The sequence below is a fragment of the Sebastes umbrosus genome, chromosome 15, assembly GCF_015220745.1.
Source record: "Sebastes umbrosus isolate fSebUmb1 chromosome 15, fSebUmb1.pri, whole genome shotgun sequence".
Classification (NCBI taxonomy): domain Eukaryota; kingdom Metazoa; phylum Chordata; class Actinopteri; order Perciformes; family Sebastidae; genus Sebastes; species Sebastes umbrosus.
The window spans coordinates 1,586,798-1,614,123 of NC_051283.1; the positions used below are offsets into that span (position 1 = coordinate 1,586,798).

General features: G+C 39.6%; 4 gene segments (V, D, J or C); 2 read left to right on the top strand and 2 right to left on the bottom strand.

Annotated features, from left to right (window-relative positions):
* The first annotated feature begins 815 nt into the window (after window positions 1-815).
* The window catches only part of LOC119503289, a 99,837-nt gene continuing 73,326 nt past the window's right edge, over window positions 816-27,326 (top strand). Inside the window, 2 exon segments of the V gene segment in view lie at window positions 816-950; window positions 1,056-1,365. Coding sequence covers window positions 899-950; window positions 1,056-1,365 — 362 coding nt within the window.
* LOC119503286 overlaps window positions 3,104-27,326 on the bottom strand; it is a 95,523-nt gene continuing 71,300 nt past the window's right edge. Inside the window, 1 exon segment of the V gene segment in view lies at window positions 3,104-3,534. Coding sequence covers window positions 3,206-3,534 — 329 coding nt within the window.
* LOC119503282 overlaps window positions 5,212-27,326 on the top strand; it is a 30,155-nt gene continuing 8,040 nt past the window's right edge. The window contains 3 exon segments of the V gene segment in view: window positions 5,212-5,278; window positions 5,495-5,508; window positions 23,619-23,902. Of these exon segments, the coding sequence occupies window positions 5,227-5,278; window positions 5,495-5,508; window positions 23,619-23,902 (350 nt within the window).
* The window catches only part of LOC119503283, a 30,851-nt gene continuing 10,226 nt past the window's right edge, over window positions 6,702-27,326 (bottom strand). The window contains 2 exon segments of the V gene segment in view: window positions 6,702-7,199; window positions 26,618-26,655. Of these exon segments, the coding sequence occupies window positions 6,874-7,199; window positions 26,618-26,655 (364 nt within the window).

Consider the following 27,326-nt stretch of genomic DNA (forward strand, 5'->3'; position numbering starts at 1 on the left):
GTGGACTTTAGTCGGGTTAACGACACTGAAGCCTTCAAGAATTGTTACAAATATATTAAATTTAAAATAACAGATAAATATTGTAGTAAGCTCTACAGCTATGACATTCAAATAAAATACGTATAAAAGTTGGTTTATTGAAGGAGTCAAATGTACTTACAGTTAACATCCAGTCTGGTTCCTCCACCAAAAGTCCACTACAGTGATACGAAGTCATTGAGCCGCCGTACAAAAACCTCTCACTGTAGAGAGACACGGCTCTTTGACTTTGACACAAACAAACTCACCAAACACATTCCCAGTTTACCCAGTTTATGTATTAACTGGTTCAAATGTAAACCAATTAAAAAAACTATGAATACAATAAGTTTTTAACCTTTTCTTTGTGAAATGTTAAACATCCATGAGCAATATTAATATGTATTTTAGTAAAATAAACTGATATAAGATGTTTCTAAATAAAAACTCCAATAAATCCTGTCAAATGTAAATAATTATCATAAACATTGTAGATTATGATGAATGATAAAAAAAATAATTTTGTTTAAATTCATCTAACAGTGATGTTGATTTGTGTGGTAGTGAATTAGGGGGAATTCACAAAATATTCTGGAAGAAAATGTGTCCATCAGACTCAAACCAAAGACACAAATGATCACTGACACATTCCTGATCAATACTCTGATAAAGTGATTGATACATTGATAAACAGCATCATCAGAGTAATCCAAGTCCCTGTTGGAGTCAGTCAGAGCATTTCCATAGAGATCCACTTTGCATCAGCAGCACCATGCTCCAGTGCTCTGGGAGAGTTTATAGTCCTGAGAGTTGAACACTGGATGACAGACAGCTGTCCTTCATCACAACGGAAGCCACAGAAATCCTCCTCATCAAAAACATGACTGTGATCTCCGTCCTCATCTGGACTCTCTTCTGCTGCTGCTTCACAGGTAAAGTCCAGAGAATCAAACTCTTCTCCTCTATGAACATCCGTCCCTCTGAAATGAAGCCGACAAAAACGTGACGCTGCTTTATGTTTTTGTCTGTGTCCTCAGAGTCCAGAGGTCAGGTCACAGTGACTCAGCCTGGAGCAGTGAGCTCTGCTCTGGGAAGGTCCGTCAGTATGAAATGTAAGATAAGTCATACCGTTATTAATTCCGACTCTGTAGAATGGTACCAACAGAAACAAGGAGAAGCTCCAAAACTGCTCATTTACTATGCTATTAATCGAGTATCAGCGACCCCAGATCGTTTTACAGGCAGTGGATCAAGCTCTGACTTCACTCTGACCATCAGTGGAGTCCAGACTGAAGATGCAGCAGTTTACTACTGCAAGGGGCGACACAGCATTAACAGTCAATATACGTTCACACAGTGAAAAAGCGTCGTACAAAAACCTCCCTCAGTCTGACTGAACAGAAACTGAACTGACTGCTGCAGCTGGAAGCTACTGCAGAGACTGATACACTTCACTGAGGACACACACACACACACACTCACACACACACACAAACACACACACACACACACACACACACAGAGCATGTTTGGCATTATATCATTCACACTATCAAATAAAATCACCCTGTATGCTGATGACATCCTATTATACATCACAAAATCCTCTTCTCTTCTTTCAGTTATTAATCAGTTCAGAGGGTAGTGCAGATAGTACACACACTATTAATTGGTAAAGAAGTTCCTACATATAATTCACTGCATATTTTGTAAACAATATGAATATACACATATAAATACCAATGTTCAAAGACACAGATGACCGTTTTCTCCACTACTTTTTTAATTTGTATTGAATCCCAGGGTGTTTCTATTGGAAAATGCATCCGCTTCTTTGAAATCAATTCATTCACAGCCTCAAAAAATCCAGTTGTATGCCGATGACACTCTGTTATTGGTCACAAAATCCTCTTCCTTCCTTCAGTTATTAATCAGATAAGAGGTTAAAGCAGGGTGGCCATTATCACTCCCATTTTAAATGAACAGCTAACCCCAGTTCACTGAGGACATGCACACACATGCTGCACACACACAACTCCATCAAGTGGATTGAACATTCCACCATTGTTGTTGTACCACCAATGAAATGTCACGTAAAGTTATGAACCAGTCTGTTTTAAGGTGTTCTCACAGCAGGTGACTGACAGTTTCATAGCCTCTACCTGTTATCTCTTCTAGCACAACACAACAATAGATTACATTCACTTTGTTGTACAGACCAGTGATGAAGAGAACATTTTCAAAAGATAATCTAACATACAGCATTACTGATAGTGAGAAGATAACACTGGAAGAGAAGATAATCTGTGAGAACACTGTGGGACCAGCTCTTGCTTTATGACACCATAGCCAAACCGAGACACTGTCAGGTTGTACTGACAGAGGTATCAGATGTGACATGTATTACACTACCCCATAATCTGTTCATGGCACCATGAGCTAAAATGATAATATCCTTGGTATATCTCACTGTAGATTTAATGAATCTACTGTGACCTTTCAAGACAGCAACATATGGCAGCAGTTATTCTTATTAATAGACATGGACATGACTTAAATGTCAATTCTTTCAATAATTCTTTTGGTCATTCAGTGCTTTGGAATTTCAAACATATTTTATATAACTTGTTGCAGATGATACGCCAACTTTATATATAAAATTCTGAAAATCCCCTTTCCAACTTTTTTAATTCATGTAAAGATTAGGGTTAATTTCTAGAACCAGATCAAACCCATGGCTCTTCATGAAAACAGGACTACAATGGAAACAGATATTCGGGTCATTTTCTGTTGAAATGGTCTAAACATGAGTATTATTAAAACGTTCAAGAAAGCAGACAACACTAAAAACCATAGAAAAATATCTTCCCCAGTTCTAACAGTATTTAAAACTATCTGAGGGGGGAAAAAGGATGCACTTGATGTCATTATGACTTTGAACATTATTCTGACTGATGTTTATAAAGATGAAAAATATATGGCAAAGCTACAGTAAGAGTGTATAAGATATAACAATAATAATCTCATGGAAACTACTGATTTAATGAAATCTTTATTATTTTTAAAATCTTGAAGACATCAACATTAAAACAAGCATACAAGAGAGAGACAGAGAGAGAGAGAGAGAGAGAGAGAGAGAGAGAGCAGTATCAGAGTAATACCAGTAGCAGAGTCCCAGTGATTCAGGTCAGGACTGGGAACACTGGTCTCTCCTCAGTGTCTCTGAGAGCGGAGTCTGGGAGCCCTGGGTGGCCTCACAGGTCACAGAGCCCACCTTCCTCCACTGGTCTGCAGAGAGCCTCAGGGTGCTGCTCCAGCTGTAGTGGCCGTCCTTCTCCAGCACCCCGGGGCTCATGCTCTCCTCCCAGCTGATGCTGCCGCTGCCGTTCACCTTCCAGTTCAGACTCCAGTCTGAGGGGAAGCCCTTGTTGGCCAGGCACATGAGCGTGGCCTTCCCCTGCTCCAGCTCCTCACTGGAGGGGGGCAGCACCGTCAGGGTGGGGACGACTCGACCCACTGCAGAGAGAGACATTATAAAAGTTCATGTGAGGTTGCAGCAGAGGAGGCTACTGGTTCTGTTGGTGTTCCTCAGATTGGATGAAACTGATCTTAAAGGTTTCACTTCCCTCTCTGAGCTCAGTAACCATGGCAACAGATGGGCATCACTGCTGAACCATGACAACAGACCGGTTTCATTACTAAAGATAAAAAAGTTTAAACTGGCACTCTTCCATGAAACATTCTGAGTTTCATAGTTTTAAATATCACACTAGAGATGAAAATTGAGAGACTTTTATTTATTATTGTATATATAATTTACATATAGTATCATTACTGACACATTCAAATGAATATTGTTAACTACTGAAATATTTTTTATATATATGTATATATATGTTGAATATATGTTGAATAGCTTTTAAATCGTTAGTCTGGGAGAAAGATTGAGTCGTACCCATGCACATTAAACACTGAACTGAAATGTATTGAAAGAGCTCTTGAGCCAGAATATTAAAACTTTTACTTTTAAAAACATTTTCTTCATGAAGAGTAATGCAGAGCAGTTTCATTCATAAGAATGTATAAACTTAAAGTTAAATATTTTGTGCAACAAGATTAACAAACATCTCCAAGCAATATTAATGTCCTTTTCAGTAAAACATACTGAATTAAGTTATTTCTAAAGAAAAACTCTCTAATGAATGCTGCAAAATGTAAATAATGATAATAAACACATTTTTATTGTAGATTATGATGAATGATAAATAATTATGTTTAAATTACATTTTTAAAAGACACAAGAATTTAAACAGTTCATCCAAATAAACAGAATTATATATATTCTCACTGACTCTTAGTGGTAGAGCCATGCAGATAGATCTGTGTTTATGTGCTGTCACTCTAATATAGTGGACGTGAATGGATTATGTTCATAGTGGTCAAAGAATAAAAATAATACATCTGGAAATTTTGCAAACAACTTCCCATCTCAGAAATAACATCCTGGTTATTCTGGAAAATTCACAGACTTCACTTTCAAAAGTTTTTACCGGAACGACTTTCCATAAAAGAAATACACCCTATCAAACCCACTGTGATGTGGCAGTTATACACTTTGCCACATGACAAAAAAAATCTTTATTTTTTTATATTAAAAAAGGGGTGAAATATTTTCTATCAGACATTTAATACCAAGAATGTCACCAATGTTTATGCTGTAAAGGTCTCCCGTCTCCTGAAACAGAGAATTAATGAACATAAACAAAGAGAACATAACCTTAGAGGAGAGCGGGGCATGACATGTTAACCCTGAAGAATGTTTGTACATAATTAAACCAAGTACACAGATCCTTGTTTGCAGAATCTCTTGTTTTGCATTATTTCGTTTCACATCTGTAATTGTGTTTATGGAACTAGAATAAAAAATGCACATTGGCTAGATGTTGAAGACTATTCAGTTTAATAAGTCTTAATAATTTAAAAGAATCAACCGTCAATATAAATCAATTAAAGTTCTCAATTTCTTAACGCATTATATCTTCGATGATTTAAATAGTCAAAGCTGTCAGCAGTGAGAGGGAAACAGCATGATATGTTGAGGACAACTACAGTTCACTGACTGTGTTTGCATATGTGTCCTGCCTCTTTGCTCCCAGCCGTTAAGAGGCCAGTGTTGATCAGTGGCTGTCCAGGCCTTTCAGAGACACAATGATGATGTCACTGATTCTACTGCTGGCCACCCTGGGGCTCCTTGTTCAGGGTGAGACTCTCTTCTGAAAACTTTGCTTCAGGATGCAACCAGGTTCACCACAATGATGTTCTTCTATGATGGAGAAACACTGAGACAAGCAGCGTTAACTTTCTTCCATCTATTCTCCATGTTAAAGAAATGAGACTCTTCTGTTTGGATGTTGATCATCTTTCTCCAAACTGAATTTCTCTCAATAACCCTTCTGCTCTTTTTCATGTTTTCCAGATTCATCAGGAGAAATCATCCTGACTCAGTCTCCTGGATCTCAGTCTGTTGTTCCAGGACAGACTGTCTCCATCAAATATAAAGCCAGTTTAAGTGCTGGCGGCTGCCATAGCTGGTACCTTCAGAAACCTGGAGAATCTCCCAAACTCTTGATTTATTCTGCTACAGGTCGTCAGACTGGAGTTTCAGACCGTTTTAGTGGAAGTGGATCTGGGACTGACTACACTCTGACCATCAGTGGAGTTAAGGCTGAGGATTCAGGAGTTTATTACTGTCAGCAGTGTAGCAGCTACCCGTTCACACAGTGATACAACGTGGTACAAAAACCTCCCTCAGCTAAAGAGGAACTGATCTGAATGAACAGCTTCACAGAAACAAAAACAAGAGAAAGTTTACCAAAAACAACAACAACAAAAAACATATTTAATCATTCAATTTCAACATTATAACACTAAATATACTCTATTTAAACCAAAAGTTTAACTTTTAATATTCTCATTTAGACTGGATTAAAAAAACATTCTTCTGCACATCAAAGCTAGCCTCTGTTGAAATACAACTTCACTTATTTGATAAGTTTAATCCATAGAATATGATAACATATGAACTCTAAAAGTGTAAATATTATTTATTTATTTTATCTTACCATGTTTCACAACAGTTCAAACATACTCATTGTTGAAATAAATTACATATTTAAAAAAAAATTATCTAATTAAAATCTAATTACATTCACGTTGCAAAATTACTAATCATGTATTTAACATATTGTAGTCATTTTGTGTTTTGTATTCCAGAAAACAAATTTATTGATTTATAAATTTTGATTCATTGATTGAAATCAAAAATAATTCATGGAGTATTTCAATCAGGAATACTTTAATTATTTTTTTGTTTATCTATTTCATTTATCTTTGTGGTTATTCAGCAAAAACTATATGTAAATAGTTCCAGGGTTAGAAATGTAGATCACACTCATTTTATTTGTCTTCATGCTGATGATATTGTGATTTTTATTTCAGATTTAGAAAATATGTTTCAGACTTTTGTAGATTTTAGAATAATGCATATTCTTTAGATACACCAAAAGCAATTAAATATTGCAATATTTTTGTGAGATCAGTTCTTATCTGGATTTAATTCAGTCACTGACACCATTAAAAGAAAAACATTAAGACACATTGATAATAAATATGAAAACAAGTGATTTGATGAACACAACTTTATTATCAGGAAACACTGAAATGATATTAAAACATTGCAACAAGTTGGTAAATATTGTTATTGAAACATGTCAAATAAAAGACAGAGATAGTTACTGAGATTAGATTGAGAGCAGTATCAGAGAGAAACCAGAAGCATAGTCCCAGTGAGTCAGGTCAGGACTGGGAACACTGGTCTCTTCTCAGTGTCTCTGAGAGCGGAGTCTGGGAGCCCTGGGTGGCCTCACAGGTCACAGAGCCCACCTTCCTCCACTGGTCTGCAGGGAGCCTCAGGGTGCTGCTCCAGCTGTAGTGGCCGTCCTTCTCCAGCACCCCGGGGCTCCTGCTCTCCTCCCAGCTGATGCTGCCGCTGCCGTTCACCTTCCAGGCCAGACTCCAGTCTGAGGGGAAGCCCTTGTTGGCCAGGCACATGAGCGTGGCCTTCCCCTGCTCCAGCTCCTCACTGGAGGGGGGCAGCACCGTCAGGGTGGGACGGACATCACCTAGGAGACACCAATCAGCTTATAGGACAGGGACCACACAGCTGTCAATCAACCACCAGACACTTGGACACCTTTGCTGTGTGAGAGATGATTTTCTCCTTGAAGGAGTTTCTGTCAGATGTTTTTTCTGCTCCACCAGTCACTCACTCACACATTGTTTCACTTCCCTTTAAGAAGCCTCTCATGTATATCAGCACAGAGAGAATCATCATACACAATGACCTGAAACATAGCAAACTACACTGCAAATAACTTATAAAAGTTGGACAAATTTTAAAACCTTATCATCAAAATCATCCAAGACCTTAACTATACATGGCTTTAAAGAATGTAGTGGAAACATAAGCAAATACAGAAAATGAGGTGATGAAATAAAATGTTCCTCAGAAGGATTTCAGTCTTCATTTAGCAAACTAACAATAGATTTAAAAACAAGTTTTTAACAATATGACACAATAGAAATAAAACAGAATTTGTGCATTTGCAAACACTGATCTTTATCTTCACTCTGTTCAATTTGACTTGAATAAAGTACATTTTAATTCATCATAACAACAGTTATCATTATGGAGGAATATTAAAAACTAACCTTAGCAAACATGTTTAAAGTAAAATTGAACATTTATGATTATCTTCAAGTCATTTAAGTTTCAGTATGACAAGAATGTGTCAAGAAATATTTAGTAAAGCTGCTCTGAGATAGTCTCCAAGATAAAGGACGAGAAATAACACATGAATACTAACATTGTTATGAATATAAAAGATACATTTATCTGCCTAAAACATTCAAAAGTAGAACTTAAAACATAACTTTACAATATTATATTTAGTATTTTTGTGCAGAAACTTACTTCCAACATCCAGTCTGGTTCCTCCACCAAAAGTCCACCACAGTGATACAAAGTCATTGAGCCGCCGTACAAAAACCTCTCACTGTAGAGAGACACGGCTCTCTGACTTTGTCAGACTGAACTAAACCTACAAGCCCTCAAGATGAAACTTTAACATTAAATTTGGAAATAATGATTTATCCTCTAGTTTAATGTTTTACTTTTGTAACATTGAGTTTTTGAATTTCTGTTGCTGAAGTGAACTTTGTCTCTTCAAGCAAAATATGTTGAAAAGTCATCCATGAAAGTGGAAAGGCAAATATTTTTCTAGACTGTTTAAATATAAAATAAAACAAAGACAAATTGCTCCTGAAATAATAAACATTTGACTTACTTCCAAACTCCAGTCTGGTTCCTCCACCGAACGTGTACCACAGTGATACAAAGTCATTGAGCCGCCGTACAAAAACCTCTCACTGTAGAGAGACACGGCTCTCTGACTTTGACACAAACAAACTCACCAAACACATTCCCAGTTTACCCAGTTTATGTAATAACTGGTTAACACATTTAAAACGATTCACAAATCATGTATTGAACCTTTTCTACGTAAAATGCCAAACATCTATAAGCAATATTAATGTCCTTTTCAGTAAAACATACTGAATTAAGGTATTTCTAAAGAACAACTCTCCAATGAATGCTGCAAAATGTTTATAATTATCATAAACACATGTTTATTGTAGATTATGATAAATAATAATTTTGTTTAACTTCATCCAACAGTGATGTTGATTTGTGTGGTAGTGAATTAGGGGGTATTCACAAAATATTCTGGATGAAAATGTGTCCATCACACTCAAACCAAAGATACAAATGATCACTGACACATTCCTGATCAATACTCTGATAAAGGGATTGATCCATTGATAAACAGCATCATCAGATTAATCCAATTCCCTGTTGGAGTCAGTCAGAGCATTTCCATAGAGAGCCACTTTGCATCAGCAGCACCATGCTCCAGTGCTCTGGGAGAGTTTATAGTCCTGAGAGTTGAACACTGGATGACTGACAGCTGTCCTTCATCACAACAGAAGCCACAGAAATTCTCCTCATCAAAAACATGACTGTGATCTCCGTCCTCATCTGGACTCTCCTCTGCTGCTGCTTCACAGGTAAAGTCCAGAGAATCAAACTCCTCTCCTCTATGAACATCCGTCCCTCTGAAATGAAGCCGACAAAACCGTGACGCTGCTTTATGTTTTTGTCTCTGTGTCCTCAGAGTCCAGAGGTCAGGTCACAGTGACTCAGCCTGGAGCAGTGAGCTCTGCTCTGGGACGCTCCGTATCCATCACATGTAGGACCAGTCCCAAGGTTTATTTTAGTAACCCAAACCACTATTTAGCCTGGTACCAACAGAAAGATGGAGAAGCTCCCAAACTGCTTATTTACTATACTAGCACTGCAGCATCAGGGATTCCAGATCGTTTTGCAGGGAGTGGATCAAACTCTGACTTCACTCTGACCATCAGTGGAGTCCAGACTGAAGATGCAGCAGTTTACTACTGTCAGAGTTTTCATGTTATCAACAGTCAGTATGTGTTCACACAGTGAAAAAGCGTCGTACAAAAACCTCCCTCAGTCAGACTGAACAGAAACTGAACTGACTACTGCAGCTAGAAGCTACTGCAGACACTGATACACTTCACTGAGGACACACACATTCTCTCACATCTCATTCGTTTTATAAAAAGGACGACACTGTTCACCCTCCGTATCTGTTATGATAAGTTTACATCAGTACAAATGTATTTACAAAGATCCACTCCTCGTTTATATGTACAGCAAAGTTGAATTCACAGCTTGGAGTTTATATCTCAGCACTAGGGCTGTCAATGTTAACGTGATATTAACAGGTTAACGGAGATTCCTTTTAATGCCACCAATTTCTTTAACACATTAACGCAATCAACCTTTTGGAGGTTGAGTTTTAAAGCTAGAGTGAGATACTGGCATCATATGAAACTAAAAAACCTAATTAATCCATTGGTATCAACCATGTCATACTAGCTTGTCATGAAGGAGGATAAATAACGCTCCAAACTTACGTTAAAGTTTTGCGAGGAAAAACTGTCATGGCCATTTTCAAAGGGGTCCTTTGACCTTCAGATATGTGAATAAAAATGGGTTCTATGGGTACCCACGAGTCTCCCCTTTACAGACATGTCCACTTTATGATAATCACATGCCCTTTGGGGCAAGTTACGAAAAAAGTAAAAAATGAGCCGTTATTGGCTGCTTTTGTTGTGATCATAGACCTTTACCGTTCCAGCGCTTTGCATTGTGGGATACAGGTGTACGGGTATTTTTGGCATACTGGAGATTTTGCTTATGTTTGCTTACTGCATACTTCATGTTACATTTTGGCCAAATCAGTACGTACTAGTAAAGTATGTAATTTTGGATACAGCCCAAGAGACAAAGGTGAGTATACGAAAATAAAACAGGAAATAATAACTGAAAACTGGAAACAAGGAGAACATAAGAATAGAGGAGAGCGGAGCATGACATGTTAACCCTGATGAATGTTTGGACATAATCAAACCAAGTACACAGATCATTGTTTGCAGAATCTCTTGTTTTGCATTTTTTCGTTTCACACAATTTAACAGAATCAACCACCAATATAAACCAATTAAAGTCATCAGTTTCTTAACGCATTATCTCATGGATGATTTAAATAGTCAAAGATGTCAGCAGTGAGGGGGAAACAGCATGATGTGTTGAGGATAGCTACAGTTCACTGACTCTGTGTGTTTGCATATGTGTCCTGCCTCTCTGCTCCCAGCCTTTAAGAAGCCAGTGTTGATCAGTGGCTGTCCAGGCCTTTCAGAGACACAATGATGATGTCACTGATTCTACTGCTGGCCACCCTGGGGCTCCTTGTTCAGGGTGAGACTCTCTTCTGAAAACTTTTCTTCAGGATGCAACCAGGTTCACCACAATGATGTTCTGCTATGATGGAGAACCACTGACACAAGCAGCATTTACCTTCTTCCATATATTCTCCATGTTAAAGAAACAAGACTATTCTGTTGGATGTTGATCATCTTTCTCCAAACTGGATTTGTCTCAATAACCCTTCTGCTCTTTTTCATGTTTTCCAGATTCATCAGGAGAAATCATCCTGACTCAGTCTGCTGGATCTCAGTCTGCTGTTCCAGGACAGACTGTCTCCATCAGATGTAAAGCCAGTTCAGCTATAGGTGATGACATTGACTGGTACCTTCAGAAACCTGGAGAAGCTCCTAAACTCCTGATTGCAGATACTACATATCGTCAGTCTGGAGTTTCAGATCGTTTTAGTGCAACAGCCCATCAGACTGACTTCACTCTGACCATCAGTGGAGTTCAGGCTGAAGATTCAGGAGTTTATTACTGTCAACAGCATAACAGCTTCCCGTTCACACAGTGATATAACGTCGTACAAAAACCTCCCTCAGCTAAAGAGGAACTGATCTGACTCAACAGCTGCAGAAAAACTAAACCACAACAGAAAATGACTAAAATATACTTCATCATTACATGTAAGAGTTTGCAGTACAAACTTCATTAAAAAATATGTCATTTTTATTAACAATTTTCTTAGGTAATGTTTAAATGGAAAACCTATTCTGAGTTTGGGTCAACTCCTTCAACAGACAGGTTAACTCAGATGATCACATATTTTTTTTTAGAACTATTTTCTCAGGAATTCATGAGATTATTCTTCTGACATGTCCAACAAACATAAACATTGTTGAACTGGATCACTACATTTATACTCAATTATAAATAATTAATTTAGTTAAGAAATCAGATCTTGATATTTTCTTTAAGAATGCTGAGAGTCTTTTTTATTTCAGCAAATTCAAACTCATTTCAAGTCTGCAATAAAGTAGTAACGCTTTAGGCCTCTCCCTTTCTCATCTTTTTCTTTTGCTTTTGAGCTTGAGGTTTTGCAAAGACCACTTGAATGTGAACATCTTTTTAATGAAAATTCAAGTAAAACACTTTAAGATCACCCTTTATGCTGATGATACACTATTATTTACTTTAAAACTACATTAAAAATGTTGTAGATTTATTTAAACTTAATTTCAACATGAACTTCACTCATCCTTTTTGCCCACATTAATACCTGCTTTATTTTAACAATGCAAAGTGAAGACATTATCATGTTGTACTTACAGAGTTAATAATACCATGCTTTTTAAAAATTTAATTTTCTCTAACAAATAGAAATTGTACTTAATTTTACGCTCACATCACTTAAATTTTTTTAGAATAAGATGTCTCTTTAAATAACTGAAACAGCTTCAGAAAAACATATTAATTTTAAAAAAAACTGTTACAGCGTCCTTATGAACAAGAAAATACCAACATTTTAACCTTTAAGTCTGAAATCTCATATTACCTGAATGTTATATCACTATATGCAGATGATACCCTGCTTTATATTTCTAAAACTTAAAATACTATTTAAATTATTTTTTTAGTTTTTGTATTCAGATTTCTCAGTTCAATTTAACAATACATAAACTTAATATTTGGATCTTCTTCAAAGGTGTAAATTAGTAATAACAGAGAGCTTTGTGATTAACCATTGAAATGTTCTTACCAAGTTTATTGTTTTCAAATTTAATGAATATGATTTAAACTGGAATAACAATAGAATAATATACACAATCTGAAAACCATAAAAAAGTAATCTGGAAAAATGTACTTGCTACTGTTGTTTTAACCTGACTCATGCTCCTAATATATAATATATGTCAAAAAAAGGAAGTCAAAAGACATGTCACTTTTATAATACACATGATGAAATCTTTATTGTTTTAAAATGTTAAAAACATCAGCACAAGCAAGAAGACGTTAATGTTGAAACATGAACCAGAGAAAGAAAGAGCAGACTGAGAGCATTATCAGAGTGAAACCAGTAGCAGAGTCCCAGTGAATCAGGTCAGGACTGGGGACACTGGTCTCTCCTCAGTGTCTCTGAGAGTGGAGTCTGGGAGCCCTGGGTGGCCTCACAGGTCACAGAGCCCACCTTCCTCCACTGGTCTGCAGGGAGCCTCAGGGTGCTGCTCCAGCTGTAGTGGCCGTCCTTCTCCAGCACACCGGGGCTCCTGCTCTCCTCCCAGCTGATGCTGCCGCTGCCGTCCACCTTCCAGGCCAGACTCCAGTCTGAGGGGAAGCCCTTGTTGGCCAGGCACATGAGCGTGGCCTTCCCCTGCTCCAGCTCCTCACTGGAGGGAGGCAGCACCGTCAGGGTGGGACGGACATCACCTAGGAGACACCAATCAGCTTAGAGGACAGGGACCACACAGCTGTCAATCAACCACCAGACACTTGGACACCTTTACTGTGTGAGAGAAGATTTTCTCCTTGAAGGAGTTTCTGTCAGATGTTTTTTCTGCTCCACAAGTCACTCACTCACACATTGTTTCACTTCCCTTTAAGAAGCCTCTAATGTATATCAGCACAGAGTCATCATACACAATGACCTGAAACATAGCAAACTATACTGCAAATAAAACATCAGAATCTGGACAAACTTTAAACTTTTTCTTCCAAAACCTTAACTATGCAATAATTTTAAATATTTAGTAGAAAAATAAACATATGCAGAAAATAAACTCACTTCAATCAGACATTCTTCATGTGGATTTCAGTCATTATTAAACTGCGGAAAATATACGTCAACAATATTTGACACAATGAAGAGATTTTGCAAATTTTAAGACCCATTTTTATCTTCACTCTGTTCAATTGTATTTGAAACCTACTTTGTTTTAAAAACAGTTGTCAATGAGCTATAAATCTGAGTTAGTCTCCATGATAAAGGAGGAGAAATAAAACATTAATATAAACATTTTTATTATTAAAACAAGATATATTTTTTCTGCCTTAAACATCCAAAAACTGAATTTAAATAATTATTTTACAATATTGTATTTAGTATTTTTGTGCAGAAACTTACTTCCAACATCCAACAGTCTGGTTCCTCCATCAAAAGCCCACCACAGTGATACAAAGTCATTGAGCCGCCGTAAAAATAACTCTCACTGTAGAGAGACACGGCTCTCTGACTTTGACACAAACAAACTCACCAAACACATTCCCAGTTTACCCAGTCTATGTATTAACTGGTTAACATGTTTAAAAAATTTGCATTCTGGGTTTGTCACACGACAGAAAAATGCGTCACTAACCACCCAGCCAAATTTGATCGATTAAAAAAATTGCATATAAAATGTAGTATATACAATTTTCTTTCAAAATCATGTAAAAATCATCAGTATTCTCTGCTCTGAGACGCTGGGGGCGTGTCGCTGAAGGCGCTGAAACCTCTCTTAATACATCCATGGCTGAAACCACACCCATAAGAGGTGAAGGTGCAGCCTGTCAGCATCCCTCAGTAGCGGCGAGCGAAGAGGGAAGAGCCCAGCGCCGTATCGCCGTCCGACGGGCGGATTGGGGAAATGCGGCCTGTTAGTCCTTCTGATCGCAGCTCAGCCCGAAGACGGTGTGAGGCCGGTAACGGCCCCCATCGCGCAGTCCCCCGGGGGATTCAACTCTGCGGGTTAGGGACGGCCGCTCGGTGTGGGAGGATCCCCTCGTGGATCTCCTCTCCCCTCTCCCCGGCGCTGGCTAGACCCCGCCGGGCGCATTTCAATACGAGGCGGTCGATCGAGGGTGGCTCGCGGCTTCGGGGCCGCGGAAAAAGTGCTTGCTTTTGTGGTCCTCGTAGTCTCAAAGACATTTGTGGCCCTTGTACTCCATACTGACTATTCATTTTTAGTTTAGTTAGTTTACAGAAAAATAATAAATATACATAGTACATGGGATGAATTACAATCATGAAAATACAATACAAAACAAAATCAGTGATGCTAACGCCAATGTCTATAGTGGGACTTGAACCCACCATCATGTCTATATGAGACTCATGCTGTACCGACTGCGCCAAGGAAATAGCCGGTTCATTGAGCTACGGTTGCTAAAAATAGTAATGCGCTACCAGAATATGGCTGATTATCATCGCCTCGAAACCCGTGTCACCCAAACCTCATGCCATTAATATTTAGCAAACACATATGAATAGATTGCTCTACGGTGGATCTTTTATCGTTGCCGTTATAATGACGGTCATTTATCGTTATTATCGCTATTTCCTATTAGCTTTATTATTACAGATCGTCGTTAATATTGTCTGTTGTGCTTAATCTATGGTAGAAATTAAGCATTGTGTGCTGTATGTAAATATAACAATATTTTGTTTATCACAAGCATTGACTACTGCCAGTAATATCAAAGGTATTGCCATTGTGATTAAGTAATAGCCTACCATTTAGGAACAGGACAGAATAGTTTATATATAATATTATAATATAATTTAATAGAATATAGGCTAATAAAATAGATTATTATTAAGACTTTTATTACTAGAATAGAATATATATATAATATAATTCAGTGGTATGCTATATATTGTATTTGAATGAAAAAAAAACACTTTTGTATTGAGTCATCTTAATAAAATATGTATTATAAACAAATCTTAAAAAACAGTGGTATATACATTTGTCAAGCACCTTTTTTTGTGCCATATCCCCGGGCTTCAAGTGCAGCCCTCCACTCAGCCAGAGTTACGGTGGCTGTGGCCTGGCAGTACCAATTCCCAAAGTACTGCTGGTGGGTGGCAGGGTCCCGCTTCCTCTGACACTGCTTGCAGGTGATGGCATCAATCGTCCTTGAGTATTTCCTTTTCCTTTTGCCACTCTGCTCCTCCTCCTGTCTTTTCCTCTTGTGGTAATGCTGGGTGGTGTAAGGTACATCTGTCAGGGAAGAACCTGCAGGAACCACAGATTAGAAGGCAGGCAAGAGAGGTTGTGGCGCAGGCAGGAAAGGTTGTGGCGCAAGCAGGTGAGGTCTGGTCACAGGCAGGGGAGGTCTGGGCGAAGGATACGGAGGTTGGGGAGCTGCCTGGAGAGGTGGCTCGAGAGCTCGAGAGGAACGGTGGCCTAAGACCAGCAGATGGAGCCATGGTCAGTCTTTGTTTCAGCTGGGCAATCCCTGCAGTATTAGGGGGCAAAACAAAGATGTGGGGATTTGCCACAATGCTGTTAGGCATACAGGGTCTGCCTTTCCTTTCCACTGCAGGAGGCAGGCGGTCCTCCAACGCTCGTGCCTGACACCGTTTATACGGCTGGGGCCACTGAAGTCCTCGCAAAGTCTAGCAAAAACTGCCTCACATACACGATTGCAGTCAGGCCACTGTGCTGGGCTCCTCCCTCCTGCAAAGCATCTGCAAAGGTATTGAGCACATTAGTGCAAGAAATTATATAACAGCATGCAGCATTGTCATGCCTGCTCAACAAAACATATGTACCGTTTTGTACTCTTCACACCAGGCGCAACATTTTTTTTGTGGCCCTGAATCTGCCTTTTGCGATTGTGTCCTGGTGGCGTGGAGGGTATAAAGTGCGTCCTTTATTGAATTGGGATAGGCACTCCCATAGGCCAATGACTCGGGCTGCTTCCTCTCTCAACAGGGCAAGACTGTGATCTTTTAAATTGACCAAATAATCTGCCAAGTCCCGGACTGCTTGGAAGCCCTCAATGTTGTCAGGTCCAACTGAGTCCTACGTTAAACAAAAAAGAGTGGTGAAAATCAAAAATGTATTTTACAATTCAAACAATTTCAAACAATTTCAAATATTATGTCCATTTGAAGTTATTACAGATGCAACATGAAAGAAGTTTAAAACATATTAAAAAATGTAACCTATATCATGACTGGTGGAGCCTGATGCTGTTGAAGGCTGCTCATCTGCCGAGCTGGTTGTGTCTTACTCAAAATCTAAATTAGAACACATTAAAGCAAATACAGAGAGAACATGTATGAACATGTGATGTTGATGTTTTATGTGTTAATATAAATCACAATTATTGGCACCTTTTAAAAATTCAATAAAAACGTACCACTCTGCATAGTGGCAACAGGTTCAGTTGGTGGTTCTATATGTGATGCAATAGCAGGCAGTGCTGTGGGTGCAGATGAAGTGGTGGGTGCAGATGGTGTGGTGGGCGAAATGTTGGGTGTAGATGGTGTGGTGCTGTTGCCAGTCGGGGCTGATGGAGTGCACAGTTGTGTGGGCCATATTGTATCCATGGTGGGAACAGTCAGATCCTCCATATCTCCAAACAAGCCTCCCCCTCTGCAACTGTGATGTCCTCTGTTTCCAGTGTTGTGAGTGCCAACTTGTAGTCCTCCATGACTGCATTATTTTGTCTGTACAGATATTCAATACCTATGAGCTCTCCTGAAACAACAAAAAAAAGCTTCATAGTTGACTGACATGAATACATGCCTGCCTAAAATCTATTGTAATTTACCACATGCATATAATAATTATTTAGTACATGCATACCAGTGTATTTCCGTGGGGGGTTGTACTCCACCAGCTTTCTCCCAAGCACCTCTTCTGACAGCTGGTTGGTATCATGCCTAAGAAGGCCACTGTAGGAGTGTGGCCCTTCTCTCCCCTCTGCTGTCATGGTCCTGTCTTCATTCCACCTGGCAAGACCATCAACCAGATATGCCTGGTAAAAGGTGTCACTTGCCAGGGTTCCTGAAAAAGATTAAGTATTTGCATTGTGATTCCTTGCATGCAAATATATTAACAAATGTAATAAATATAATTTTATTACAACTTAGATGGAAATCTAACGGTGTGCACTTTTTACCTGGGATGAAGCGGTTCATGTGCAAATGAAAACTCTCTAGTGGAACCTCTGGCACACCGGTATGTCGGAAGCACATGACCGCCCTTCTTCAGTGTCCCAGTCTGCGTATACAGCTGGAAACCTGGAGGGTCCTGGAGGCAGGGGAGGTGCTTGCGCTGGGCCTTCCAGATTTCCGCCATCCTTGCAGAGTTGATCAGTGGCACACCAAGAGTGTTGCAGCTCCTCTTTTCATTATATGCCTCGATCAACTGCTTAAGCATCACTTCCATCTCATTGGTTTCCCGGATGGTCCTCTTGCAGTGACGCTGCATCTCTGCCTTGGTGATGTGGCGTGTCACATCTGCTTCTCAGGGACGCATGTGGCTTGCTTCTAGCTCCGCCCGCTTGGCTGCCCTGAGTCGCTGCAGGTCATCCCACATAAACATGCAGCGGGTGAGTTGGGCCATGAAGCTGGTGTAGCGCGCATGTGAGTCGGTTGTGCATCCGGTAGCAAACCTCCTCAGAAAGTGCCAGACGTCCAACTTGATGTTCATGTCCGACCATGCCCCAAATATCTTCTGTAGGTGTGAGTTGCCACAGCAGTCACGGTCTACATACAGGATCTCTGGGGGTGGCACTCCAGCATCCTTGTAGCGCCTCACAAGACCCTCTGCCATCTTCATCAGGCCCCAGCCCTCACTTGCTATGAGCACAGACATGATGAAATGCCCATGCTCATTGCCAATGTTGGTGGCCCAAGCAGCAGTAGACCAGGCCTGACCTGCCAGCTTCCTCACAATCTTCTTGGTTGAGTCCATCTTGAGGACCTGGCCAAAGAGTGAGGTGATGGAGGCCTTCACTTCATCCAACCTGCATCAGCCAGCGATGTTTCGGCACTGCAGGCATAACTGGCAAGTCCCCAAGCGGGACTGGTGAAGTCAGCCCAGAGGAGACAGCACGTGCAACTCCTCTGTAATCAGTGAGAAACTAAATTTGTTTTTCAAGCCATCTCTCTGCATGCTGCTCCTCCAGCTGCTTTTGAAGCTGGCGGCTGCTATTCCCCAAGCCTCGCTGGCACATCAGGCGCACAACCTGGATGTCACACCCCAGCTTGTATGTCAGCAGACATGGGAACTAGATGCGGTGGCCAATGTCTTGCTGGGAGACGATGTTGTGGCTCCAGCTGATTACGGGTGCCCAAAGAACCGCTCCAGTGCTGGTATGGCACTAGAGGTCAGGTAGCTTGACCTGAATGGCATAACGGCCTGGGGGATAGTGTGAAATGTACCTCTGGAAGGTTCTTTTGTTGACGAAGTTGTTGTGTGAATCAGAGCTTCCTGACTCCTCTGACATTGATGCCACCACATAACCTGCATACCCCAACACATGTTCTGCCACCTATTGAAAAGTTTGGCCCCTGAATATCCCAAACTGTATCTGATGTTGGCCCAGGACATGTTGCATATTCTCCGGGTCTCCACCGCGACGCAGAACAGCCATCTTCGCAGACTCTTTTACCTTCTCAGGCAACAGAGCCCATGGCCTGTTCTCCCTCTTAATTAGGGCCCGAGCACCCCAACGGTGTCCTGGCACGAAGTGCAAGGAACCTATTGTTTTTCTGCAGATTATTATTTTTCTGCCGGGAGATCGCGTTTTTGGGACCTTAGCCATCCCCAAAAACTCACCAAAAGTGGAGTATGCGTCAGAACTGGTGGGAAATTCAATGTTCTGGAGTGACTGGGCTCGGGTGTCTTCAGGGGGCTCCATAGCGCCCCCTAACGTACGCAGTTTTTCAGAGAAAGTTTCTTCGATCTTCACGAAATTCAAGTATGTCATTGCTCACGCCCTCATACCTGGATTAAATGTTTTTGAGATATTTTCGGCCAACAGGAAGTCAGCCATGTTGGACTTCCTGCGTGATTTAAAAATTTACGAACGCATATGTGAAGACTTTAGGATGCACAAAAAATTATGAAACTTTACACGCACATCCAAACTCGTAATTACTTTATTTTAGTGGTGAAATTTTGCTTGGGCGTGGCATGTTGGCTCTCTAGCGCCCCCTTATGTCTTTTAGATTTTGAACATACCTTTAGGTACTCTAAAACTCATGAAATTTGGCAAAATGATAGACACCTGTGAACTTTATGTAAATGTATAGCCATTAGGCTCAGTGTGTTTAGCCGGCTCTATAGCGCCCCCTAACGCGTTGAAATCTTAACTTTGTCAAAGTTGATCCGATATTCATGAAATTTGGTATGCATATCCCACTCATCATTTGAAACATATTCCTCATTGGGTTTCATTAGCTCCGCTCACCCAGAAGTCGGCCATATTGGATTTCATGTAATTTTTAGCGTTTTATAAGCCGCGTACTTTAACGAACTCCTCCTACAGATTTAATCAGATCGAGTTGAAATTTGGTCAGGACCATCTTAAGACCTTGAGGATGAAAAGTTATTAAAATGGTGAGTTTTCACTTAACGACCTGACCGTGGCGTGGCGGCCATTTTGAGCCATTCGCCATGAAATGGAAAAATTGATATCCGCGCTCCAGTTTCACCTACAAGTACAAACTTTGGTAGACAGATGTAAGATGTGGAGAGAAACAAAAAAGCCTCTTGGAGGTATGCCCAAAACTCAACAGGAAGTCAGCCATATTTAATTTTATGTGCGATTTTGCCCATTTTTCGCCCATTTCTGGGGGGTTTTGTAGGCCGCGTACTTTAACGAACTCCTCCTGCAGATTTAATAAGATCGATTTGAAATTTGGTCAGGACCATCTTAAGACCTTGAGGATGAAAAGTTATCAAAATGGTGAGTTTTCACTTAACGACCTGACCGTGGCGTGGCGGCCATTTTGAGCCATTTGCCATGAAACAGTAGGCTGTTGTAACTTGACTTTACCTAGTCCCATCTGCCCCAGATTTCTCAGGTATGATGGTGGTACAGTCTTGAGGACATGTACATGAGAAAATATACTCATAGCCCCGCCCCAAGACGTTAGCCCCTTTCATAACTCATGAACCGTTTGTCGTAGAGTCTTGTGGGAGGTGTCATATCACTCAGCAGAGAGTGCCTGTTTCATTGGTGAAGGTTATGCCCGCCCCCTACACATTAGCCCCGCCCCCTTTCATAACTCATGATCCGTTTGTCGTAGACTCTTATGGGAGGTGTCATATCACTCAGCAGAGTGCCTTATAAGTTGGGTAAGGTTACCCCCGACCCCTACACATAAGCCCCGCCCCCTTTCATAACTCATGAACCGTTTGTAGTAAAGTCTTGTGGGAAGTGTCATATCACTCAGCAGAGAGTTCCTGTTTCATTGGGGATGGTTATCCCCACCCCCTACACATTAGCCCCGCCCCCTTTCATAACTCATGAACCGCTTGTCGTAGAGCTTTGCGTCAGGCGTCATGGCGCTCTTCAGAGTTTCGGTTTCACCGTGCCCGGCCGCGTAAGTCCGCGTCCCGCCAGCATCCCGCCAGCATCCCCGACGCGCAAGGAGGGGCGAGGGCCCGTTCATCGCTGCTCGCAGCTTTAATATAATTTCTATCTTCTTTCTTAATTTCATATTTATTTTTAGTATATTTCACTACAGGATAGTGACCCAGCAAACTAAGAATGTCATTGCATTGATAACGTGTTTATTTATGCATATGACAATAAAGCCTTTGTATCCTTGTATTATATCCTTGTACCCTGATCTCCCATCCAGCTAAACTAACATAAATTAAACTCTGTGTCCATTACTTCTCATGCAAATGAGGTTATGCAACATGTGGTTGCCTTTGTCTGTCTGTGAAACAGTGTTTTCTAATAATGTACTTACTATACAGAAGCTGTTAACAGTTTAATTTTTTAAAACCAGTTACCAGTTGAGTACATTACTGGACCTATGCATTTCATGTAGTTATTCTCAACTGCTTTACGACCTATAACTTAACACTATAACATTCTGAAACAATTCATATACACAGGGGCTAAATTAGCATAATCTGCAAAATACCAAATACATTGACTGATCCACACATAAAGAATAAAAACATAGATTACGTTGGTAAACTGTGGACTATGTATTTTCTGTCCTGTACTATTGATTAATAGTTCGCTCAGCTGTCTGGGCTGACCCATGGCGGGACTATGGTGGCGTTCAGCTTGCTGCTCTGGATCCCGGTGCAAAGGACTGCTGTACGAGCAGTTTACAGGCAGGCTTCTAGTGACGCGCGACAGACTGCTGCACCGGGTCCTTCAGGGCCGCTACAACAAGCTAACTGCTGCGTTAGCTAACACTAGTAGCTAGCTACAGCTCAATAAACAGGCCTAAATAAAAATGATTTGTTTTGTTATGTGTTTATATGTTATAATTCATTTTCTGATAAGCTGCTGTCTGATAGTTTACTGCCACTTCATCACGTACAATACAGTGGTAGAGACTGAAGATGAAATTTGGACATCCTCAGTGGACCAACCCGCTGTCAATCATGTACTCTGCTGGTTGCTGATTCGTAAATAGCTAAGGGAGGTTAACCAAGCATGAAAAAAATGAAATGCACTGAGTTGATAGAAGATGTCCCACCCCAAAGGAGGACAGAGGGTGCTCACCCTCCCCTACCCCCCACAAAGCCCACAACCACTTCACACACACAGGCTGCTTTATCCCCTCTGGCCTGCAGGGTCGCTGTTGAGGCATTTTAATCAGGATTTAATTAATGGATTTTATTCCAAAGAAGAGAGATAAATCATTTTATAAATGATACTGAGATTTGGTAATGGTTTATTTCAACCATTTACTCATTTTTATATTTTGATCTCCCTCTTGCCTCTCAAAAAAAAAAGAGGAGGAGCAACGTCTTCTGCCTCTACGGACCAGCCTCCACTGCATCCTATTATACATCACAAAATCCTCTTCTCTTCTTTCAGTTATTAATCAGATCAGAAGGTATAGTGCAGATTGTCTGACTACTCCCAATCCCATTTTAAATGTACATCAAGTCTTTTGTTTTGAATCCATATTCAAACAAACTGAGATTAAGTAAAAAATAACTATTTCCCCTGCGTAAAGAAGTGAAAGGTAATTTGGAAATTTGGAATCATCTTTCTTTATCTCTGACTAGATAAACATCTACGAAACTGTTGCTGTAAGAATAAATTCCTTTTTTGTTATTACATCTGTAATTTCACCATCAGACTGGCTCCATCATTAGTGTATCAATTACACTTTGATGGGGAAAACACCTGCATGTATTCATAAATCTTTGGGGGATTTGAATCCTTTCAAAACACATTTTGTACAATATGTTGTTAACTAAAACAAAATATAAACCTTGGGTAGATATTGAAAAGTTCAGTTTAATAGGCCTTAAAATATCCCATAACATAATTCATATTAGGCCTCTACTGTAACTGTTTGGTGGAAATCAAATGAATCACTGTCATAAAAGACCACACTACCATGTAAATATGAGTCAAAGCTGTCAGCAGTGAGGGGGAAACAGCATGATGTGTTGAGGACAGCTACAGTTCACTGACTCTGTGTGTTTGCATATGTGTCCTGCCTCTCTGCTCCCAGCCGTTAAGAGGCCAGTGTTGATCAGTGGCTGTCCAGGCCTTTCAGAGACACAATGATGATGTCACTGATTCTACTGCTGGCCACCCTGGGGCTCCTTGTTCAGGGTGAGACTCTCTTCTGAAAACTTTGCTTCAGGATGCAACCAGGTTCACCACAATGATGTTCTGCTGTGATGGAGAAACACTGAGACAAGCAGCATTTACCTTCTTCCATCTATTCTCCATGTTAAAGAAATGTGATTCTGAAATCATCCTGACTCAGTCTCCTGGATCTCAGTCTGTTGTTCCAGGACAGACTGTCTCCATCAGATGTAAAGCCAGTTCAAGTGTTAGCAATGACTTGCAGTGGTACCTTCAAAAACCTGGAGAAGCTCCTAAACTCCTGATTTATAATGATTTGGCTCGTTTCTCTGGAGTTTCTGATCGTTTTAGTGGAAGTAAGTCTGGGACTGACTTCACTCTGACAATCACTGGAGTTCAAACTGAAGATGCAGGAGTTTATTACTGTCAGCAGGATGACAGCTTCCCGTTCACACAGTGATACAACATCGTACAATAACCTCCCTCAATTCAAGAGGAACTGATCTTAATGAACAGCTGCACAGAAATAGAGACACTTTAGAATTTGACTGACAATGAAGTCCATATAACAGAATAATGTCAGGACATTGTATTTATACTGTACAGAGTTATAATGGTAATTTTGTTAAATTAGGACATTAAACAATATATTTAAACTGATCAAACTACATCTATTGAAGATGAGTTGAAAAGTGAATAAATTAATTCAGATACAAACAATAACAGTTTGTTGAGATTTAAAATACAATATTTCTTATTACATTTGTTTTAAAGATTATTTTTAAGGTAATTCAAATTTTAAATTAATTTTATTTACATTTAAATCACTCTGCTGATACTGAAACTATGATGATATAATATGCTGATGATATCCTACTTCATGATTCGAATGCAATATAAAATTCTCAGACTTTGTAGTTTATTCAGATTCATTATACTTTCTGGACACGTCTAAAACTGTCTCCACATGAGAGTATCTCCCAATGATGAACTTTATTTATGAGAAGCATACAGTATATCAGATTTTCCTAAAAATATTTAAACAATCAGCTTTGTTGCAAAAAAATGCAATTAGTGTAATGAATCAGGTTACTGCAGTCATAAAAGCTTTAAGTTATCTGGAATAAAGGATGAATTTACTTCTATCATGCCGGGGTCACATTAACCTTAAAATAATGATTATCTGATACGTTGTTTTTTTTTTTATTTCAGATTATGGCATATTTCTTTCAGAATAATGCCATGTTTAATACATGTATTAAACATGGTATTATATGAATTCTTTGTATCTTTCTTAAGACATTTTAAGGAATTAAAAGTGTTAAACTCAGTTAAGTTAAATCTTTCTGGAGTTAATGGATCAGTTAAGACAACTACATCTGTTACTTTTACAATAACATGAAAGCAACTGATTTGCCAAAAAAGGTCTTTATTGTGTTGAAATAATCAGGATTACAACAATCAAGAAAACTTCATCAGTGAAACATGTGATTAGACAGTGAGTGAGTGAAAGAAAAACAGGGAGAGAGAGCGAAAGAGAGAGACGGTGTTGCAGAAACTGAGAGCAGTATCACAGTGAAACCAGTATAAGAGTAAAACCAGTGAGTCAGGTCAGGACTGGGAACACTGGTCTCTCCTCAGTGTCTCTGAGAGCGTAGTCTGGGAGCCCTGCGTGGCCTCACAGGTCACAGAGCCCACCTTCCTCCACTGGTCTGCAGGGAGCCTCAGGGTGCTGCTCCAGCTGTAGTGGCCGTCCTTCTCCAGCACCCCGGGGCTCCTGCTCTCCTCCCAGCTGATGCTGCCGCTGCCGTTCACCTTCCAGGCCAGACTCAGTCTGAGGGGAAGCCCTTGTTGGCCAGGCACATGAGCGTGGCCTTCCCCAGCTGCAGCTCCTCACTGGAGGGGGGCAGCACCGTCAGGGTGGGACGGACATCACCTAGGAGACACCAATCAGCTTAGAGGACAGGGACCACACAGCTGTCAATCAACCACCAGACGCTTGAACACCTTTACTGTGTGAGAGATGATTTTCTCCTTGAAGGAGTTTCTGTCAGATGGTTTTTCTGCTCCACCAGTCACTCACTCACACATTGTTTCACTTCCCTTTAAGAAGCCTCTCATGTATATCAGCACAGAGAGAATCATCATACACAATGACCTGAAACATATCAAACTATACTGCAAATAACTTATACAAGTTGGACAAATTTTAAAAATTTCTCATCAAAATCATCCAAGACCTTAACTATACATGACTTTAAAGAACGTAGTTGAAGCATAATCAAATACAGAAAATGAGGTGATGAAATAAAATGTTCCTCAGAAGGATTTCAGTCTTCATTTAGCAAACTAACAATATATTTTAAAAAAAATTTGTAACAATATGACACAATAGAAATAAAACAGAATTTGTGCATTTGCAAATACTGATCTTTATCTTTACTCTGTTCAATTTGACTTGAGTAAAATACATTTAAATTCATCATAACAACAGTTATCATTATGGAGGAAAAACTATTAAAAACTAACCTTAGCAAACATTTTTAAAGTAAAATTGAATTTTTATGATTATCGTCAAGTCATTTAATTTTCAGTATGACAGGAATGTGTCAAGAAATGTTTAGTAAAGCTGCTCTGAGTTAGTCTCCAAGATAAAGGAGGAGAAATAACACGTGAATACTAACATTGTTATGAATATAAAAGAGAAATTTATCTGCCTAAAACATTCAAAAGTAGAACTTAAAAAATAACTTTACAATATTATATTCAGTATTTTTGAGCAGAAACTTACTTCCAACATCCAGTCTGGTTCCTCCACCAAAAGTCAACCACAGTGATAAAAACTCATTGAGCCGCCGTACAAAAACCTCTCACTGTAGAGAGACACGGCTCTCTGACTTTGTCAAACTGAACTAAACCTACAAGCCCTCAAGATGAACCTTTAACATTAAAGTTGGAAATAATGATTTATCCTCTAGGTAAATGTTTTAATTTTGTAACAATGAGTTTTCGAATTTCTGTTGCTGAGGTAAACTTTGTCTCTTAGAGCAAAATATGTTCAAAAAGTCATCCATGAAAGTGTAAAGGCAAATATTTGTTCTAGTCTATTGAATATAAAATAACACAAAGACAAATTGCTCCTGAAATAATAAACATTTGACTTACTTCCAACATCCAGTCTGGTTCCTCCACCGAACGTGTACCACAGTGATACAAAGTCATTGAGCCGCCGTACAAAAACCTCTCACTGTAGAGAGACACGGCTCTCTGACTTTGATAAAAACAAACTCATGCAGCACATTCCCAGTTTACCCAGTTTATGTAATAACTGGTTAACATGTTTAAAACCATTCACAAATCATGAATTGAACTTTTTCTACGTGAAATACCAAACATCTATAAGCAATATTAATGTCCTTTTCAGTAAAATATACTGAATTAAGATATTTCTAAAGAACAACTCTCAAAAGAATGCTGCACAATGTAAATAATGATCATGAACACATGTTTATTGTAGATTATGATAAATAATAATTTTGTTTAAATTCGTCCAACAGTGATGTTGATTTGTGTGGTAGTGAATTAGGGGGAATTCACAAAATATTCTGGAAGAAAATGTGTCCATCAGACTCAAACCAAAGATACAAATGATCACTGACACATTCCTGATCAATACTCTGATAAAGTGATTGATCCATTGATAAACAGCTTCATCAGAGTAATCCAAGTCCCTGTTGGAGTCAGACAGAGCATTTCCATAGAGAGACACTTTGCATCAACAGCACCATGCTCCAGTGCTCTGGGAGAGTTTATAGTCCTGAGAGTTGAACACTGGATGACTGACAGCTGTCCTTCATCACAACAGAAGCCACAG